At 39.2% G+C, this 20,787-nt stretch overlaps 1 protein-coding gene across 1 annotated transcript; it reads left to right on the plus strand.

The window, feature by feature from the left end:
* Positions 1-5: 5 nt before the first annotated feature.
* LOC146460514 (U11/U12 small nuclear ribonucleoprotein 48 kDa protein-like) lies at positions 6-20,762 on the plus strand. Its single transcript, XM_085088127.1, has 11 exons — positions 6-193; positions 1,159-1,275; positions 5,001-5,064; positions 5,202-5,280; positions 7,629-7,748; positions 9,211-9,326; positions 14,112-14,179; positions 15,274-15,378; positions 16,861-16,936; positions 18,808-18,929; positions 19,807-20,762. The coding sequence occupies exons 1-11, from the start codon at positions 77-79 to the stop codon at positions 20,086-20,088; spliced, it is 1,266 nt and encodes a 421-aa protein (XP_084944253.1). The 5' UTR covers positions 6-76; the 3' UTR covers positions 20,089-20,762.
* Positions 20,763-20,787: the final 25 nt, after the last annotated feature.

The following is a 20,787-nucleotide window of genomic DNA, read 5'->3' on the forward strand; positions in this document are numbered from 1 at the left end:
TCGTTCCCAGAGTCTCGCCCGCGTTCAAAATGGCGGCCACTCGGACCAGTCTCCAGCCAGACTAAACAAATCCAAGATGGCGGACAAGGAGAGATGTATTGGTGATATTTCTGCGTTTTTGAGTCAAAGCACTCGTGAAATGGAGGCCATACTACATAAACTAAGGTGGAACAAAGAAAAGCTTTTGAAAGAGGTATGGAAGTCGAAATCAAAGCTTCAAAGGTCATTTTAATGGAGACCATGTACCAGACCTTCCAACATCTAAACCCTCCAAATCTTGAGGTCTCCGAAATTTACGCCCAAAAATCTTGAGATTTGGTTCACAAATAGTGAGATTTACAAAAATGTTCTAAAACGAAGGAATCTCAACGCTAACAATACCTTGTGCAAACTGTGATAATTAGTGCCCTTTTAGCATTAATTAACACAAATTAGACAAACAAGTACCTTAATAATATGTGGCGCTCATTTAATTGTGTTCATCATTGTATGCTCTAGTCCCCCGCCCCCCCCAGGATTCCACTTGTAGCAAGGGGTTGTGGTCTCAGGGTAATGGAGCTTCATTGACAATTGGAAAATGTCCCATCAAGTTTCATTGAAGACCTGCTGTCGGTGGAAAACCGTGAGATTTCAAGGTTAAATCGTGAGACCATGAGATGAGTCCTGAAACTGTGAGTCTCACTACCACATCGCGAGAGTTGGAAATTCTGCCTTAAACTGTAGCTAATATGCATGAGTACGGTTTGTATATTAGAATGTCTAGAGACATTTTATGGAGGGCCCGGGCCGGCCCGGCCCCTTTGTTCGAAAGTCGATTAACACTAATCCATGATTAAAAGTTAACCGAGGTATTTTTTTTTTGCTCACTAAAAATAGTTTTAGGGCTAATTTTAAGCTAAGGGTAAAGAGTCTGCTTTGCTGCAATTTCGTAATTATGTGTTTGTGGGTGGGGGACTGCATTGCCTTTTGACAGATCTTGGCACTTCAATCCTCCAACACTGTCTCATTTTTTTTTGGTACTAACAAAACAAATGTGGTGGCCTTGGCCATGACTTCCACACACAAAATTCCATGGTGTTATAAAATAGATTAATATACAATAACAGCACTTGTGCAGCTTGACTGTTCAACTTACATCCGTTCCATGTCTTACCAAAGGTCAACAGCTCAAAGCTGGTTCATTGTCCATTGAACCCAACTCACAGGATGCCATCATCAAGACTTGAGAAACATTTAAATGTTTGCCAGTACAAATCCAAAGGATTGAAACCTCAGGTAAACACAGTACAGCCTGGCTGCTGTTATTAAGTTTGGCCACAGCACCGCCGACCAATTAGCTCAGTTGGTTGAGCATCAGACTACCATGCGGGAGGTCGCGGGTTCAAACCCCGGCCGGACCAACACTCAGGGTCTTTAAATAACTGAGGAGAAAGTGCTGCCTTTGTAAATGACATCTGCAAATCTTAATGGTTAGACTTTCTAATCTTCTTGAGTTCCTGGTGTGCTGGTCTGGTCTTTGTGCTATAGAGGGCCACTGGGTTATCAGTTTCCTTACTGTCATGTGCTACCCTCTTAAAATAAAGCCATCAGTTCAGTTCAGTTCAATGTGGCATTAAGCTTCACACCCATAGCAGTCTTGTTGTTCTCTGAGTAAAATGACCCTGCAGCTGTCATCACCCGTAATATCAAGGTTCTTTCATTAGGGTATTCGATCAACTGTAACAGGTAATACAGGTTTAGCCCTCAATGACAGCGCCAGGGCTGCAGTATAAGATATTAATATAACATAGATCTACCATGGCACTATGCCATACAAATCAGCAAGTGCTTGCCAACAGCAGGAAGCTTACAGTAGTTTATCCACAGTTGTCAAATTTCCTTAAAAAGCCAGAGAGGGATGTCTAGGTGTTAGCAGCGATTCAAAGATAATAGGGAGTTTAACGAGCTACTTAACCAAGACAGCAACAAGAACATTGCTAAACAATACAGGATTTAAGCAACGTTTTTGTTGGTGTTGCTATTATGGATTCTGAAAGTCCCAGTTGAGTGGCATGTCATAAAATGACCAATTGCCAGTGCTACATGGTCCCTGGGCCGCCTAATGTGCGAATACGGTTCTGTTGCCTGGTCTCTATTAACACACAGAAAGATATCAGCGGTGTGGAACCCTCCAGCATCGCGCGACTTTGTTTGCAACTATTATAATATTGTTGAACCAGTTGTGTTAATACCATGATATCAAACTTGGGGTGGCAAGATCTATAGTCTGAAATGTCAGCCGTCTCCTCCCCCTAACCCACAGGGGGCGCGGGAGAGAGAGACGTCTGAATTCCGAGCGTTATAATGCCGTCCGTTGACGTCACACAGTAATTTATGCAATTTTGCATAAATAAAAACATTTTAAACAAATTAGCGGCCACGAGTCATGGAAGCGCGCGGCGTGCATTGCAGCATGCATAATGTAAGAAGTTGTGTGCGTTTTTTAAGCCGTAAAATTTGAAGACAAAGCATCAAGAATGCATGTACGGGATGGCACTTCATTTTTCACCGAAGATGAATTGAAAAATGTTGCGATAATTGTTATTAGTAAATAAAGTGTTGACAGGCCAGACACGTCTCATATTAAAGCTCGTGGTATAGTGGTATGAAATGTGACTTCTCGTTATGGTTTTGCTTTTTTGACTGTTTTTTTTTTGTATGAAATACATGTAAGAGTAGGTCCTTCAGAATATTACTCGAAGCAATTGTTGGTTTTGAATAAAAGTCATTTGGTCCTCAAGATGTTTTTGAGGTTAGGCAACGCCGGGTGGTAAGTTGTGACAAAAGAAAGAATTTTGTTTCGCACTTTATTGTTTTGTTGTAAAGCCGACTTCCGTTCAGTGAAAATCAGAGGTTATTTTTTCAATAAGATTGTGGGGTAGCCTCAAGCCCAAAAGTGCGTTTTGAAGTGGATGATGTTGTAATAGAATGATTTTGCAGATGAGTTGTTTCGAAGAAGTCTCAGGGCTTCATTTTTTATGAGTCCTTTTCTGACCCCGGTGGGTGGCAGAAAGAAAAATGTGTACTGGAAAGTCTGTTGGTTTAAAGTGCGTGCGAATGTCAAGGATTCCCGCTTGATTGTAGAATCGCTGAGACTTCTGAGAACCAGATACTCAGTGAAATCATTCTATTGCAATACCACCAACTTCAAAACGCGCCTTCAGGCAAGAGGCTATCAACACAATTGAAATAACACAACACAATTGAAAAATAACCTCTGAGATTAAATTCACTGAACGGAAGTCGGCTTTATAACAAAACGAGAAAGTGCGAAATAAAATTCTTCTCTTCTTCACAACTTACCACCCAGCACTGTCTAATTAACCTCAAAAACACCTTGAAACCAACCATTGGCTCGAAATATTGAAAGAGGCTCCCACTTATCTCATACCAAAAAGGAAAGTCTTTAAGAGAGATACTCGTGAGAGCAAAACTACGTTATAAGAGAAGTCACTTTTGACACCATGAACCTACGAGTTGTGTCTGGTCTGTCAACACTTTATATTCGACGCCGAAATGAAATATCTGTTTTCGCAAGTTTGACCAATAAGAAACGATTATCTATTTCAATTAGGTAAGAACCAATCAAAAACTACCTACCATATTCGCAAAAGTACGTGACGTCACCGGACGACATTATAACGCTCGGAATTCAGACGTCTCTCTCTCCCGCGCCCCCTGTGGGTTAGGGGGAGGAGACGGCTGACATTTCAGACTACAAGATCTAGAGACACATATAAGGATCTCTGATTTGACAATTTCTTCAAAATCAAGACAAGCAAATTGTCAGGATGTCATTCTCCAATGACCTACGTGAGATGAAGTCTCCCCATTTTACGCGAGCTGGTACACAGCATCCATTCCAGTTCCAACATTTTTTGTCTAACGTTAACACGCATAAGTTTTCTTTTTTCATTATCTAGAACTGTCCCAGTTTGGAATGCTTTGTATCCCACCTCCGTATATGCTGACTCTGTTACCGTGTTTCATTCAAGTATTTGTAATATGATGATAAATTTGTTCATTATTAGTTGAATGCGTGTATTAGTAGTTTTTTTGCTAACAAGTTAATTTACTCACTGTCCATAATCCTTGTAATGAGTTAGGTTTTGTGAGCACAAGTTTTAAACTTTAAATTTGTATACACTTGTAGGTAGTTTGTTCGTCATGAATCAAGTTAATTTCGTTTTCTTTGTACTTTATTTTCACCTTCCCTGTCAATGTTATGAGCATCCGTGTTCTGAAATGCCCATTTCCGGATAAGCTTGCTACTGGCAATTATGTTAATTAAAGATTAAAGATACACGTATATGTGAACTGTCATTGAGCTACATGTAGGTTTTGATACATTACATACATTATGCGGGAACAGGAATGGTGCCCGAGTTCTACCCTTGGAGATAGTGCCCATGCCCAGGCATGGTGCCCAGATTGTTGCTTGGCCACTGACAAAAAGCTCTGTTCCGACTAGTGCCTGTGTCCGAGAACCGGGAACGGGCACCTAGTCTGAACGGGACCTTAAACTTCCTTTTCTCAGTATCTGTCAGTAATAGTGTTACACAGGCAGAGAGATTTAGAATTGTATTAATTGTACATGTAAATGGCAGAAATGACATGGATGTGACCATGTTTATTCTGCATTTGCCACCGGCTGTTTTCAGTTTCATAGTTTTGCATTAGCATCAGAATCAGAATTATTGTGCACAATATTCTCATCTATGTACAATAACATGTACAGTCATGGATATGATTCTAAATCTTCCTATTAATATTTTATTTACATGTCAATAAACATGACTGTATAATTATTATTTTACACTCAGGTGAAGGTGGACTGCAGACGCCACCAAAAGCTCACTCAAACTGAACAACAATTATTATAGTTTCTGTTAAACATTTACTAGATTGTTGTCATATAATTTTGAATGGGTGTTAATTGGGATGTTTTGTTTTATTTTTAGGACGCTTGTTCTAGTCCAGAGTTCTTCTATCAGAAATGTAAAGCAGTGATTCCAGTTTTTCTAGGTAAATTAGGACCTACTGTACATTACAGTACATGTATGTTGTAATAACTATACAATGATCCTACCATTTCTGTTATTACTTCTTTGTGATCGTCTTTTTCCTTTTTGAATATTAACGCTTGTCGGTTCCATCATCAGAACAAGGGCTAACACATGAAGTCCAGATGAAACTTACAGAAGAGAAAGCTAAATGCAGTGGTTCTTTGGATAAAATTAGGTAGTACTGCATTTTTTTTGTGCCATTTTGTTATTAAACAAGAAATCTGTATTGGATTTGAAAGTGCCCATCATACCCCTCTCCTGACAAACTGATGGGCGGGGAGGGAATTGGAGACTACTTTTCAGAGGGGCTTATGTTCCAACTTTGGCAGTATATTGAATTATGAACACCATGGCATTCCTTGCTTTACTCAGCCTTGTAAGCCTTGAATGCACAAATTTTCGAAGGGGCTTACATTTTAAATTTACAATATGTTGAATAGACTGATTGAAAGTCTATGATTTGGGATGTTTAATACCTTGTATTCAGTAGGATTATTTGCTTTTAAAACTCAGTTGCGTGTGTGTGTGTGGTAGTACACATATGTCACAGCTGCAAATGACCACCTGCCACAATGGTTGCAACCATTTTGTCTGAGTGTAATAAATAGGTCATGCTTTCTTGTATGCAAAGTAATGCTGTAGTGGGGGCTAAGTCACAAAAAGATGGCTTGACTTTGTTTCATTTACTGACTTTCTGTCACATAACTTGATGCCGTACCAGAAGTTGTCTACAAAAGCATGTTGACACCAGAGTACCTACCCTGACCCCACCCAGTGAAAATTTCTTTGGTTTGGACCCTCTTCTTCCCTCTGGAAATTCCAGTTCAGCCAAATACTTTCCTTCAAGAACTAGTTATATTCTGTATATCTTTTAACACCTCCCTCTCAACCCGAACTTCCAGTGACCTCCCCTATCGGTTATAGAAAGTTTTCTTGGACGAAATAAAATAAATTAACTTTTTTTGAGTATTAGCTCAACTTAAGTAAGATGTCTCTTTTTACTACTGTGCATACATTCTGCGCATCTCATAAAGTCTGAGAAACTCTGATTTCTTAAGGACAGTCCCTACTAAAGAATTCAAAGGTATTTGAAAAGGTATTGACTATGCAGGAAGAGAAGATCTTAGCAAGGGCTACTGAAATCCTAAGAGGAAATTGGGGTTAAATATTTTTCTTGCCAGCTGAACTTGCGAGAGAGGCAAAAAAAAGTTCTCACACACTGAATGGGGAGCTGGGTACGAGTGAGGATATCAGATGTCACATTTGGTCATGTGATTCAGTTTTTGTTTCATTTAGTCTTGCCATACGAAGCAACAGCTTCCCCACCCTCCCAGCCCCATGCCAGTCTGTCAGTGAGTCTGTAATCTTTGTGGAGTTGTACAGTAATGTTGTCAATAAATGCTGTTGCATCCTTGTGTGGCAGACAAAATTATGGCATTCAGTGTGTGAGATCATGCACTTTCCAGAGAAAATGAATTAATGGAAAAAATCCATACATTGTAAATGTGAATACATTTTAAAGCCTTTTGCTCTCTCCCAATGATCTCTCAAAAATGTTTGGTTACCCTGATTTATTTAATGTTTACAGTTATTTACACTGTATTTCAACAGCCCTTGCTTAAATCTGCTTTTTCCATTTAATTACCTCTGTATTAGGAGACACCATTGTAAAATAGGAGCTTCATAATTAACAAATAGATTCCATTTTGCCGTGCGTCTGTACTCTGATAACGCACAGATGACGTCAAAACGTGGTGAGAACAAAGAAGTACGCTACGAGCCGCAGGCGAGTAGCATGACTGATGTTCTCACCACGTTTTGACGTCCTCTGTGCGTTATCAGAGTACAGACCCACGGCAAAATGGAATCTATTTGTTTTATACAATAACAAAGACATTTCAACACATTTTGTGAGCGAGCATCGCGTTGCCTGAGCTGAGTCAAAAACTTTCCAGCAAACTCAGTTTTGGACTACCACACACATGCAATTGTGATCTTCTAAATTAGAGTATAATCCGAAAGAATTTCACTAACAATATTTTCGAAACTAACCTTTATTCCAGAAGGAAATCCTGACCTCAAAATATTACAGCATGTAAGTCGCTTCACTGCGATCTGTAATCGATTACTCGCCATTACCGGATTTCTATCGGCGACATATTTCGACAAATATTTGCTTACTTTTCACGTCACAACAAAGTTCTAGCTTTCCCATCCTGGTTGAGGTCACTCTCAACGGTCCTTGTCCAATTTTTTATTGAACAGTTTTCCTTTCCTGAGAAAATTTGCCTGTGTTTGTCCGCTACTCGCAAAAACAGTTTGCAAAACTTTGTTGACCAGTCGCTCTGGCTGGACTCTAGACTCTGATCACGTGCGCCGGTCACACCACTCGATGACGTCAATCGTGCGTCTATACTCTAATCACACACTCCTCTAGACCAATCAAAACGCGAGCTTTACACAGTTCATTGTATAATGATGAATAGATAATATTTTAAATGTCATATTTCTGACTTTTGTTAGATCAATAATGGCATGGGAAGAGATTCCAGCCTCTCACAGAAAGCTTCACCTACATCTCCTATCACAGCAGAAGATAAGGGACTGGATCATCGGGAACTTACCACAAGTTCAGTACTTAAGGTACCAAGTCACTATCAAGTAAAACCACATACTTTGTTTGGTATAATAAACAGCACCATAGGGAAGTACATGTACTGCTCAGTAGCTTTTATATGAATGGTCACACGTTAGGATTTCATCCACAGACTCCAGTCTTGCTGCACTGCGAGCGCAACCTCTTGACTAACCAGAAAGGGACTGCATGCTTGCAGTCTAAACAGCATCAAAGGAAAGTACTGCTCAGTAGCTTTCATTTGATGGTCACACTTTAGGATTTCATCCACAGACTCGAAAGGTAGAACCACCTTGTACAGTATAATAAAAAGCATCACAAGAAAGTACTGCTCAGTAGTTTTAATTTGAATGGTCACACTTAAAGGGGGACAAGAACATAGCTTTCTAAACATTTACATCAAATTTACAGTGCCAGATACATTCATCTGAAGTGGATGCGAGTTAAAACGCGCCTTTTAACATGTTAATATAACAATAAAAAAAATGAAAAATAATTTGAGCAAAATGCTCCCCCATCTCTGCTCCCCCCTTACCCCCCTCATTGGGGTAGAGTTACTGGGCGCAGAGTCTCTGCAGAGTCCCACCCTCACCGGTCCACCCGCACGAGGAAGCTCTTAATAACCTGATGATGCTGAAAACATTATATAAGACACGACAGCTTCTTTTGCTCCCTGATGTGGGACACATTTTCTTAGATGTGCACGAGGTGCAGCCTCATTTTGGTGTGAAGCTTGTTTTTGTCCTATAATGTCATAAAATTACTGTTTTCATTCACAACTCTGGCAGAAGTCTTGAACTTGTGGATTTCTTTACATCTTTTAGGTTGATACTGATTACATCAACGATTTTCTTGAAAATGTTCGTCTTAAGGGGGCAATTCACCTAAATGCCATTTTTCCACCGCTTGACATGGCTTTAATGGAAATGTCTCATTCACGTTTCAGGCAATCCAAAAACCCTTATTTGTTATCCCGTGAATCTGTGTTGTGGGGTATTTTGTGAATTTTTGGGTATATTTGGGAGGAGTACATGTAGTTTTTTTAGAAGGATTGGTTAAATTAAGAGAAATAAAAAATATTGAAGATTTACTGAAGTTTTCAAATTAGAATTTGTAGTTAATAGTTAATAGACAGACACCAAATTAGTCCACTAACAACCTGGGGTGCTCTTGCGTGGGTATCAACTGTCTGTTAGTGTTCCAAAAATCATTTTCTTTCTTCTATCCCTTCTTAAAACCTCTTTAAATTTCATTCAAATTTAGGTAAATTGCCCCCTTAAGGATTTCATCCACAGACTCAAAAGTAGAACCACCTTGTACAGCGTAATAAACAGTACAGCTGTAGGTAACCACAGATATTACTATTTTTTTGCTTTTGGAGGGGAGGGGAGGGGAGGGGAGGGGTAAGTATCTTGGTAAACAGGGAAAAGAGGAAAAGGCCTTATATCATACTTGTGTTTCTGGTAACAGCTCTGTTGAAGGCGCCAGTGATCGTCTTGTGAATTTTGTGTTATCCTGTCTTCAAGAGGAGAAGGTTGCTCATCCTGATGGCATGGAAGAGATGCTTAAGGATCTGCTAGGAAATGGTGAGAAATTGAGCCACATACAGTTTAGCCACATGTAACTGTGCGGCAGGGTTATAAGACAGTCTAGTTGGCTTACATGTAAGAGGTCCTATATTGGTCTCTTCATTCCTATGTTGTTTCCTTAGATAAGAAACTAGTTGCTCCACATTCTATCTCTTCCCTCAGGTGTATAAATACATCGCGCAGAATGCCTGGACATTATTAATTATTCATAGTCATGGAATCGGCAAATTTGAATGTGAGCGTGCTTTGAATAGCCCAGAATTAGAAGAGAAACTGCCCCAAATTGGTCAAGTAGGGCTATAGTAAAACATGCTTTTCTGTTTATCAGAAGTTGTAATCTTAACTTTCACGCACAGCTTTTTGGAAGGCAAAGATGTATGAACACTTAAGCCTTAAACAAAGGAATATATTTTGCAAAACAAAGAGATTAAGAGCAATTCTCCAGGAAAGTGAAGCAAAGTTGGAAATGAAAATTTTTAACCCCCCTTCATTTTTGGTGTGGAGGTAGGTTACCTGGAGGGATGAACAAAAACAGCCATATTTGGATCGGCAGGTGCGTCGTTGCCATGGAAACCGCACTTGATCACGTCGGCCTGAGGTCTATGTTTTGACCGAAAAATTCACTCTCAAATAGTTAAAATAAACGAGTCTGGTTCTCGAGTACATGTGAACCAATTCAAATGAAATTCATACAGAAGGTAAAACCACTCTTCCAGTTTATAAAATTTGCTGTTAGAGTATTTTGGGTTCTATAATCAAGAAGACAATGTTCGTATTACTATGTTGCCTGTCAGCCATTTTGACAAGAAGGAAAAACAAGCACAACCATATTCGTTATTTCTCCGAAAGTACTCTTTCCACATAAACCAAATTAGTAGCAGGGCTTACATAGATATTGAAGTTTATAAATATTATAAAATTTATTTGGGGAAAATTATATTCTGGCCATGGGTGTTGAAGACATCTGAGGCAAGTTGTAAAAAATTGCAAAATTGGAAATGTTGAGGTGTCCAGTATTTGGTTCAAACAGGCTTTAGATAGAGAATATCAGATTCAGAGGTTTTTTCATTCATCTTATCTGTTATCTACGTTTGATTGATTAGGTTTTGGCCAACGAATTTGATGAAATATAAATTAAAACAAAGCCCACCTTGCAACTTTTAGGAATTTCTTCAGGATGCTTTTGTCGTATAGGATGGGTCTCTCCTCAGTTCGCTCACTCCATTTTCTTCACCAAATCTTGCACAGACTCTAGCGGAAAGGACAAATCTAACTGCCTAGCCTCGCCGAACATCTACTTTTAGACCAAAGATGATGATGCGTTAACCCGAATAAACAACAGTCGAACAGGTCAAACCCAGTCGTGTGTGGGTATCGAAATAATTCATCAATACAATCCATCCAGGAAGTTAAATAGGTGCATCAAGATCACAGCTGAGCAAATGCATGTCTGCGACGATTCTGATTAAAGTCTTTGGCTAAATCGAGCCGTACATTCCGTGGTGCATGGTTGAGAAGCGAAGAAATCGTTGTTTACGACCAAACGTATGTAGACCGGAAATACGAGTAGCAAAACTGCTGACCGGATGTAGTTTTAAATGCGATATACGCGCTTTTTGTTTGTTTGTTTGTTTTTGTAGCTTCGGCTAATTGTCGCAATGGCATTATCTCTTCTTTAGATATTTTTGGTACAATATATCATTGATAGGGGGATAAAAGGACGACTTTTGATCCGCTTTTATGACTGTTTTACAGTGGTAATAAAGAGGACAAAATAAAAGCGCTTCACTGATCGTTTTACGCAACCACATAAGCCGCCCATGTTTCCTGGGTTTGTTTGTTTGTTTGTTTTAATTCATTGCGTATTGGATGTTAAGGATGGCCTGCATGTAAGATACGTCGCTGATCTGGGGCATTAGCGTACACATTAGAAGTTACGAAGTCGGAATTTTTGACCCACCTCTCCTCCAGAAATAAATAAGTCCTCTCCAAGCCGAAAAATTTTCACATTCAGTACCTAATACCTGCCCAATTTTGGCATTCTTTCTGTTTATTTATTTATTTAATTTTTGCCGTTGTTTTTTCTTTTTTTTTTGGTGGGGGGAGGGGCGACCAGACGTAAATTTGTGCCGTCGATCAAAAACACTGTAAGAGAAATTTGCATATCGTCGTGCGAAGGAAAATATCCTGGTCGGGACAATGGAAAGTTGGTCTCTTTCAAATCCCAAAAGGGACGTTTCGGTTTGTGAGTGCAGTGGAGACAATATAAAACTCAGTCAATGTCAAAGGGATATTTCCAGGCACGTGCAAGCCTACGGACTTAGTATAAACCGTGATGAAATCAGCGACGAAATGGATCTTATTCTTTGCCGTGCAGGTAAACAAATGTAACATTTCACGCGCAAATTTTTCATTCTCTTGCCACGAATAGATTATCATAACTGAATTTGTAATTGCATTTTCACAGTCTAAAGAGTTTTTTTTTTTGGGGGGGGGGGGGGGGTGCGGCTATTATGATCATGCGTTCAATTTTCACCCAAGCTTCAGTTCAGTTTCATTTCCTTTGTTTTTGTTTTCATTCGGTTATTCTGTTTTTTTTTTTTTTTTTCTTTTGGCTTTCTTCACCATTGCCATTGTGAAACAACCCCGTTACGAGAGGATATCATTACACATACATCCGGTGTTACATCCCATTACATTGTGTTACATCCGGTCAGCAGTCGTGCTTCTCGGACTTCCGGCCTATGCGTTCAGTTTATTTACCATACTTGGCTCGTCGACTATCGCAATATCTGACTCGATTTTAGCCAAAGACGTTACTTTGGATTGTTCAAAGGCATGCATTTGCTTTATACATCGATCTCGAGACATTTACTTTACTTCCTGGCCGAATAATATTGATGAATTTAGGTGCTCGACGGCAGAAATCGCAAGCATTACGACCATGTTTTGGACTTTGTCAACTGTTCTTTGTCAAGTGTATGCGGGCTACTTGTATCATCATCCCTGGTCTGAAACACAGCAAACTGGATATTCGATGGGAGTAACTGTTAGTCTGCGCTAGATTTGGTCAAAAAGACGGAACTTGGGAAGGAGAGACACTAGAGAGAACCACGCGACGAAAGCATCCTGGAGAAATTCCCAAAACCCTCAAGGTAGGTTTTGTATCAATTTATATTTCATCAAATTTGTCGGCCAAAACCTTATTTACTAAATGTAGGTAGCAGACAAGATGATAAAAGATACTTTTGAAGCTGATTTTCTCTCTCTATAGCCTGTTTGAGCTAAATACTAGAGCTCTCAAAATTACCAATTTTTCAATTTTTTGCAATTTGTCCCAGGTGTCTTCAGCACCCATAACCAGAGTATAGTTTTCCCCAAATTGATTTTATAATATTTAGAAACGTCAATATCTATGTAATCTCTGCTGCTAATTTGGTTTATGTGGAAAGAGTACTTTCGGAGAAATAACGAATATCGTTGTGCTTGTTTTTCCTGCTTGTCTAAATGGCTGACAGGGAACATAGTAGGACGAGCATTTTCTTCTTGTTTATAAAACCCAAATTATTGTAACGGCAAATTTTATAAACTGGGAGAGTGTTTCTAACATCTGTATGAATTTCATTTGAATTGGTTCACATGCACCCGAGAACCAGACTCGTTTACTTTTACTTTTTGAGAGTGGAACTTTTGCTCAAAACATGGTCCCGAGGCCGACGTCATATAGTGCGGTTACCATGGCAACGATACATCTGCCGATCCAAATATGGTTGTTTTTGTATATCCCCCAAGGTAACCTACCTACACACAAAAATTGAAGAGGGGTTAAAATTTTTCATTTCCAACTTTGCTTCACTTTCCTGGAGAATTGCTCTTAATGGAGAAAACAATAGCGTGCTGCATTTATTGTTTACATGTAGTTTGCCACCTACAACATATTAATGAGCTTCGTCGTGCATTCTTGGCAACCAATGGCTGAAGCGCTTTCATAGAGTCTCTGCATGATTGCGCTTAATATGACAGATCTACGAACTTTGTTGAACAGGAAGTAAATGTCCTGAGAACAATAGGCATTCTGCAGGATGGGGTACCCGCTAGGTGCTACATGTATGTACTGCTGGGAGTAACCCTGCGATGGACTAGCATCCAATCATTACGCTAAAAATTGTGCACATGCCCATGTTATATGGTATCAAGTTTTTGTGCAACATTGCAGTGCCAAAAATCGTTGTTGCGAACCGTTCTTAAAGGTGCACTGTCACGGAGCGTTTGCTGTATGTTGGTCAAAACTGCTCATTAGACAAATATTTGATAAAGATCGAACTTCTTTTCTAGCGTGAGATTTCTCTTATACACTGTAGCACTGGCTGGAAAATATGAAATGATTTTTCCGCTCAAGAGTCAACTATAATAAATTTTTAGCCATTTCTCCAGGATACATACATGTGTGCGAGGAACTTGAAAAATCTGGCCAATTTTTTCAAGTTCCAATCCATTTCCATCCTAGACATCTGAAGCCAAAGAGAAATGATTCTAGTTTCTGTGTATTAGAAGGGTTATTGTTAACAAAACTGAACCATTATTTTGACGTTTACAACCATACCTGTATGATTTTTGGCTTTTCAAAGTGACGGTAAAAACAGGTGACACTCCCCGTTTAATTCGTCCTCTGAATTCAAAAATTATAGTCTTCGAATTCACCTAGTAAAACAACGCCATGATAAATTGTTTCATTGTTCATCAAAGTTTGTTGTTGACTTTGCTGTTTTTGTTTTGTTTTAGAGACGCAGGCATTTGTTCTGAACTTGTGGAAATTTCTTTCAGTGTCTATTGCTAAGGAAAATTACCAGGTTTGAAGTTGCTAATATCCTTGATTTGCTATTCTGTGTACGATGATCAGTTATTTACATGGTGGCTTGTTTGTTATTATTTATAGCAACTTAGAATGAAACAACTCAGACCTCTCTTTGTTTTTACTAAGTTTGTGGAAAGTCCCTCTTTTGTGACCTTTAGTACATTTTTTTTTTCCATTTTTGACTGTGTACTTTTGAGCTGTTTTTATGTTGTTCATCATCTTTCATCATCATCATCATCATCAGCCAACTGCACTGCAGTCGGTCACGAGCTTTCTTCACGCCTTCCAGTCTTGTACCAGACTTCAAATCTCTTCTGGCGTTGGTGGGTATGCCTGGCTGATTACGTTGGCAATGTACTGATGAAACATCACCTTTGGGCGACCGGGCTTACATTTGCCATGTTTAGCGTGGAAAAGGGCGTGTCTGTTGACCAATTCATTCTCTGGTTTCCTGAGGATGTGCCCTAAGAAGTGGAGCTGTCGTTGTTGTATCAGCTGGATGAGCAGATCTTGTTTCACTCTCTTGAGGACTTCTTCATTCGAGATGAAGTCCATTCTCTTGATACCCAGCACCTGGAACTATTACCATAAGATCCCTATATAAATTGGTATTGTCGTTGTTATCATCATCATTATTATTATCGTCATCATCGTGATTATCATCATCATCATCATCATCAATTATTTATTCATCATCATCATTATCATCATCACTTATCATCATCATCATCAGCATCATCATCATCATCATTATTTGTGATCATCATCTTCATCATCATTATTATTATCATCATCATCAGATGTCATCATTATCATCATCATTTATTATCATCATCATCATTATCATCATCATCGATAACATTCTGCAATTTACTTGTCGCCTCTTTGTCGTTGTGGTTGTTTGTGTTGTTTTGTTTTCCTCTTGTTCTGAGCCTCAGCCGAAATCGGGGAGGAAGGGGGAGGGGGAGTTAGAAAAGTGAGAGAAGAAAGGGGGACTCCCCTTATTTCTCTCACGTTTTCTCGCTCCCCCTCCCCGATTTGAGACTCTTTTATGTCTATCTTACCATCCTGATTTTTGTTTAACCGTAGTCTGGTATGGAACAAACTACGAAAGACATACCTCTTCCCATGGACCGGGTGATAAGTGAATTATCTCCTCAGCAACGGCTTGCTGTGTACGAAAATGTTATACAGGTCAGTTAACTAAAATAATAAGAATCTGTGAACAGTAGACAAAAGTTAATTTGGTAGTGAAGAAAGATGGTAATAAAAAAATTATTACAGCTCGGTGAATGTCATCTTAAAAGCTTGCTATGAGAGAGGAACAGAGAAAAAAAATCCTGAGTCCTGAATGGAATCGAGTAGTGTTAGTAGTATTCTCCATAACCACTGAACTTCTTCTTTGTCCGATGGTTTTGAGAAAAATTGATGAACGCCATTACTATCTCAAACATGAGGAGGAATGTTTCGTTCAATTTCAATTAAGATCACATTTCCAAACCTCCTTCACGGTTGTGATTTCCTTTGTTTTTTCTTCATGAATCGTTAACGAGTTTGAGAAGTAATATATCAAACACGAGGAAGAGTGTTTCATCAGATATACAAACACCGAAATGTGGATTGAAAGAAAGGAGGCAAAGCCGAGTTTTGTTTTTGTTGTTGTTGTTGTTGTTTTTCAACCAACTTTGAGGTATTTGGAAATGGGATGAAACACTCTTTTGACTAGAATCCAGATCCATCCGACAGTTTTGAATAAATAAGGAAAAAGGCGAGTCCGAGACTAGAAATCATTGCAGAACCAAGTTTTGGTTTATGCAAGATTTAATGAAGAAGATGCAATATTTTAACATCATTCCAGAGTCGTAGTCATGTCACAAGGATGTTAAACTAGCAGACTAGCAGTATTATTTTGTACCTAGCATATATGCTAATTATCTTAGGTACAAATACTGCTAGTGTACCATGAATTATTATTGAGTTTGAAAAGTTTTCTGGTCCCAGTTGTTCAAAGAGCGGATAACTTTATCCACTGGATAAGTCGCTATCCAGCGGAGCAAATGTACTCCAACCAATGCTTCTGGCGAGTTTTCCACGCAATCCCATACATGTACTTAAATTTGACATATGCTTCTACTCTATTCACAAATTTTAGGATTATCGGGAAAATACTGCACACATTTTAACTACCGGATAGCAACCTATCCATTGGATAAAATTATCCGCTCTTTGAACAACTGGGGCCTGAAGTTTAATTTATTGCAAACGTGATGATAATTAAGGTGCTAGTTCTCTTGCCTTTTATATACACCTATGGAATAAAGCAGAGGTTCGACTGTACAATAGAAGCATAAAACATGTATCGCCATCTTTTAGCTTGCAATGCAGGCGTTTTCGGGCGGCGCGCGAGAGCCAACTCGGTTAATCATAGCCGCTATGTTAGATTTCAAAATCTTAGGGAGTTAGGTAAATACTGGGCGAGTGTGCGCTACACAAATCGTGTGCTAAGTTCCGCATATTATTGTTTTTTATGATTCTCTAGAAATCCGCTGACCCGAGATGTAAATAATATCATTCATTTAATGAACAAGGTTACATCAAATAAATAAGTGAAGTGAAGTGAAGTACCTTGTTAACTTCAATTCGCTTACGAAACGGTTTTGCTTTGTTTTCTGAAAGGTTTCAAATGCAAAGAGGGAGGTGCAGAAGGAAGAACTAGATTTGGAACTGGAATCAAACGTAAATGACGGTAAAGGTAAGATACTATGCATCTGTGTAGTAACCGACGGCCTTGTGAACATTATTCACTTAATGTATGGTCCCGAGGGAAACAGTTAGTTTTGTTTTCCCGAGAGTCCTGATGTTTCCCGAGACGAAGTAGAGGGAAACATCAGGACTCGAGGAAAATCCCTCGGGACCATACATTGAGTGGTTTGTTATATATTTAGACTTTCCCTTCAACAATCACAGCAAAACAAACAAACAACTGAGAGGGCAACAACTGCGGAATTCGGGATACATTTGTATTTGATCAGGGGCACGTGAACAAGAATCAACCAATCACAGTTCCCCCTTTTTTTTTTTGAGTGAAAGCCTAGATATAAAACAATGTATTTTAATTTCAACTTTCAGCACAGAACTGTGCCCAGCTAAAGGCTAATTGACTGATGTGGCCGAATTTGACGTAAATCGGCCCGATTTATAAAAACACGTGGCAGTGCTACAGATTTCTTAAATCAGATCGATTTTCACCCAGCGCTCCACCAACAGAAAAAGAAATGGGCCGGTAAATCGGATAATGGTACTTAATGTGTTCGACGTAGAAAAAACGCACTCCTAATACAGATTGGAGTCGAGATTTCATGGGACAAAATTGATTGAATGGATCTTGGGACGCGTATCTGGCATCCCCCGCATATTTTGCAGGGGCGGATGACATGATCACTAACTTGACAAAGGAGAGAGAGCCTGGGATCGAGATCATCGGACGCACTCCATAATCTTTGATTATTACTAGTACCTTACAGGAACTTAATTTAAAGTAAAGTAAAGTGAAACTTTATTGAATCTCTCAGTCAGGGTTTTTCAGACCCAACGTGCATAAGCATATAAATAATTCATAAGTTTAAAATATCGAATAAAATATCTAAGCGTTAAAATCATAATAATAGATAAAAACATCAACAGGTAACTCTCCTAGCTGACAAGAAATGATTCAAAAAGGAATTCTCTGAGTTTCTTTTCCCAATTTTGGCGAGACAGTATTTCGCGGAGTTTTATTTTCGCGATTCCAATAGGCAAGTATGAAAAAAGGGCATTAAATTTCGCGATTCAAGCCGGTTCTCAACTTCATTTTATTTTTCAAAAAGTCTGAACTTTTTAAAATTTCTAGAAAAACAGGAACAAGCAAAACGCACATTAAAAAAGTAACTTTTAAGTGTATTACAACGTGGATACGCATTGTCTCAGTACGTAGTTCTGGCAATGTTTCTAAAGAACATTTGTGATTTGAATTTTCTATATGGGTATTGAATTTCGCGAGGTTTTTTATTCGCGGGTCTTTAATTTTGCGATTTCGTTAAGGCCTGGCTAAACTAGGAAACATTGTTGCGGAAAAACTGTTGCGGAGGTAAATGTTTCCTAATTTAGCCGCGTGGGAAACATATATTGCCGAAACAAATTTTGCTGCTCGGAAACAAGAAAATGTTTTTGCCTCAGGTCAAAAACATTTTTGCTACTCGGACACAAATTTTGCTTCCGAAACATATGTTTCCCAGTTTAGCCACCATGAAAGCAATGTTGACTAGTTTCCAGTGCTGCTCATGGAAAATGTTTCCTAGCTACAAAGTCAGCTTATTATTATGCGCATGCGTGACCCTCTGTTTTCCGAAACAATGTGTCCTCGTTTTGTCACCGGGGCAGCAAAACATTTTGTTTGCTTCCCCCTAATTTAGCCACCTGGAAAACATAACAAGAAACAATGTTTCCGCAACAATGTTTCCTAGTTTAGCCAGGCTTTTACAATCGCGAAAAACACGAAATTAAAGGCCCGCGAAATTAACTACCAATAAGGTAAATAACCTTCAAACGCAGCTTATTTCGTATTCGTGTCTGTTGTGCTCCTAGGTGCGGAAAATGGTCAACCAAAATCGCGCTATGAATTGTTAGCTGAGCAGCGCGACTACAAACGCCGGCGGCAGAGCTACCGAGCCAAGAATGTACACATCACAAAGAGGAGCGCTGTAGAGGTACAAGACACTTATTACTATCCGGTCTTCCTGTGACACGGAATTGAATAGTTCCGTTTAAATTCATCCAAGCACTTATAATTTACACGTAGCTTGTTTGCTGGAGGCAGCGTGGTCGAGTGGTTAGAGATGCGGACTTGTAACCAGAGGCCCCGAATTCAAGTCCCCTCTCTGACCACTAGCTTGGATTTGTTTTCGTGGTAGTCCTGTTTCATATTCTCGGTCACGCTTTGTAAATACCCAACTGGTAAGCCTCCTAGCCAGGTGGGATTTTTAAAGATGCTTATGTTTTAGTTTACATTAGTTCTTTCACTTATATATTCATAGTGTCTCAGTTAGCACCGCAGTGCTAAATCAATTGACACTTATATAAAGTAATGATGATGATGATGATGAGGATCATCATCATCATCATTATCATCATCATCATCATCATCATCATCAACGTCGTCATCATCATCATCATCATCATCATCAGCTAATGATGAATTCATCATAAAAAAAATATTCCATCACCACGTTAGTGTATTTCACTACCTTTGCTTTGACCGAATGATTATGAGTAACCAGCTGCAAACCTTGGGGTTTTTTCTTATAAATGCGCTCAAAGTGACTCTGGTCTTTTGACTTAAATTTGAAGAGCATGCAGAGGGTCTGAAATACAATGAATTTGCATGGTCGCTGGTTCGCAGAGGGAACACACCCTTACGATATGAGTTGGGTGGAGTGGGGAGGGGGTTGAGGGTTAGGAATGCTCGTTGCTTCATCTATCTGTTATATAAATTGACTCACAAACTGGGATTAACTTGTTATGCAGTTTGTTCTTGTCTTTGGAGCGTTTAATATTTCAGGGATTGGTTTTGTTTTCTGTTCCCAGGTGATGCGTGACTTAATCGAAACACAAATGCATGTATTGGAGATGCAGTTTAAAGATGAACATGGGACCAGTGGTAATAACTCAGCCGAGGAGGATGTGCGTTCTGAAGATAAGAGTAGCCGGGAGAGTAGAGCAGACCAAAAGGACTATGCAAGACGAGAGAGCAGAGAGGAGGAAGAGATAAGAGGAACAGAAAGGGACAGAAAGAAACACAGAGACGGAAGTAAAAGGGTGAGATATTATGATGACAAAGAGTTTGAAAGCAAAAGATCAAGAAGATAGAAAGAGTCGGGACGGTAGAGGCAATCAAAAGAACTACACAAAACAGGAGAGTAGAGACGAAAAAGGGAAGAGGGAGACAGAAAAGGAGAGAAGGAAACACAGATGGGAATAAACGGGTGAGATATAAAGATGACAAAGAGTTTGAAAGCAAAAGATTAAGAGACGGGAAAGGAGGGACGAGAAAGTGACGACGAGGAAAAACGGGGAACACCACACAGTCTGAAATAAACTGGCCCAATTTGGGTGTTGTTATCATCAAGGGGTGAAAGTCAAATCCCTGATGGAAAGAAAAATGAAAGCCAGGAGAGACAATTCGAGCATGTGGTCATCATGAACGTAAAAGCAAACGAGATTACAACAAACGGAAAATATACTCGTACAGAGACACAAATAAACGGGCGGACTACAATTTTAAAAAGCTATTGTGTTCCACTATATTTTCACTTACAAATGTACAATGTTTGTTATCAAATGGCGGTGCACTTTCCTTGCGTTTAGACAATATTTCTTTGAAGAATGTCTTCTTCAGTCGTTCTTCACTTCTGGGGTTTCACGCATAGTAGATTTCACGTATGTGATATAAAGTAACTGAATAATTTTTCAATTATTCAGGCTTTCTCTTTCAATTTTCCAAGCACTTTCCGTGTACAATAAAAACACCCCGTTACGGAACACTCAGTTCATTTGTGCCCTGTTATT

The sequence above is a fragment of the Pavona decussata genome, unplaced genomic scaffold, assembly GCF_977016875.1.
Source record: "Pavona decussata unplaced genomic scaffold, jaPavDecu1.1 SCAFFOLD_211, whole genome shotgun sequence".
Lineage (NCBI taxonomy): Eukaryota > Metazoa > Cnidaria > Anthozoa > Scleractinia > Agariciidae > Pavona > Pavona decussata.

Excerpts from the sequence above, each read along its gene's own strand:
- LOC146460514 (XM_085088127.1), top strand. The coding sequence starts at position 77 with ATGGCGGACAAGGAGAGATGTATTGGTGATATTTCTGCGTTTTTGAGT. Across the intron at positions 7,749-9,210 it reads CCACAAGTTCAGTACTTAAG|CTCTGTTGAAGGCGCCAGTG; the intron begins GTACCAAGTCAC and ends TTCTGGTAACAG. Across the intron at positions 16,937-18,807 it reads AAACGTAAATGACGGTAAAG|GTGCGGAAAATGGTCAACCA; the intron begins GTAAGATACTAT and ends TTGTGCTCCTAG.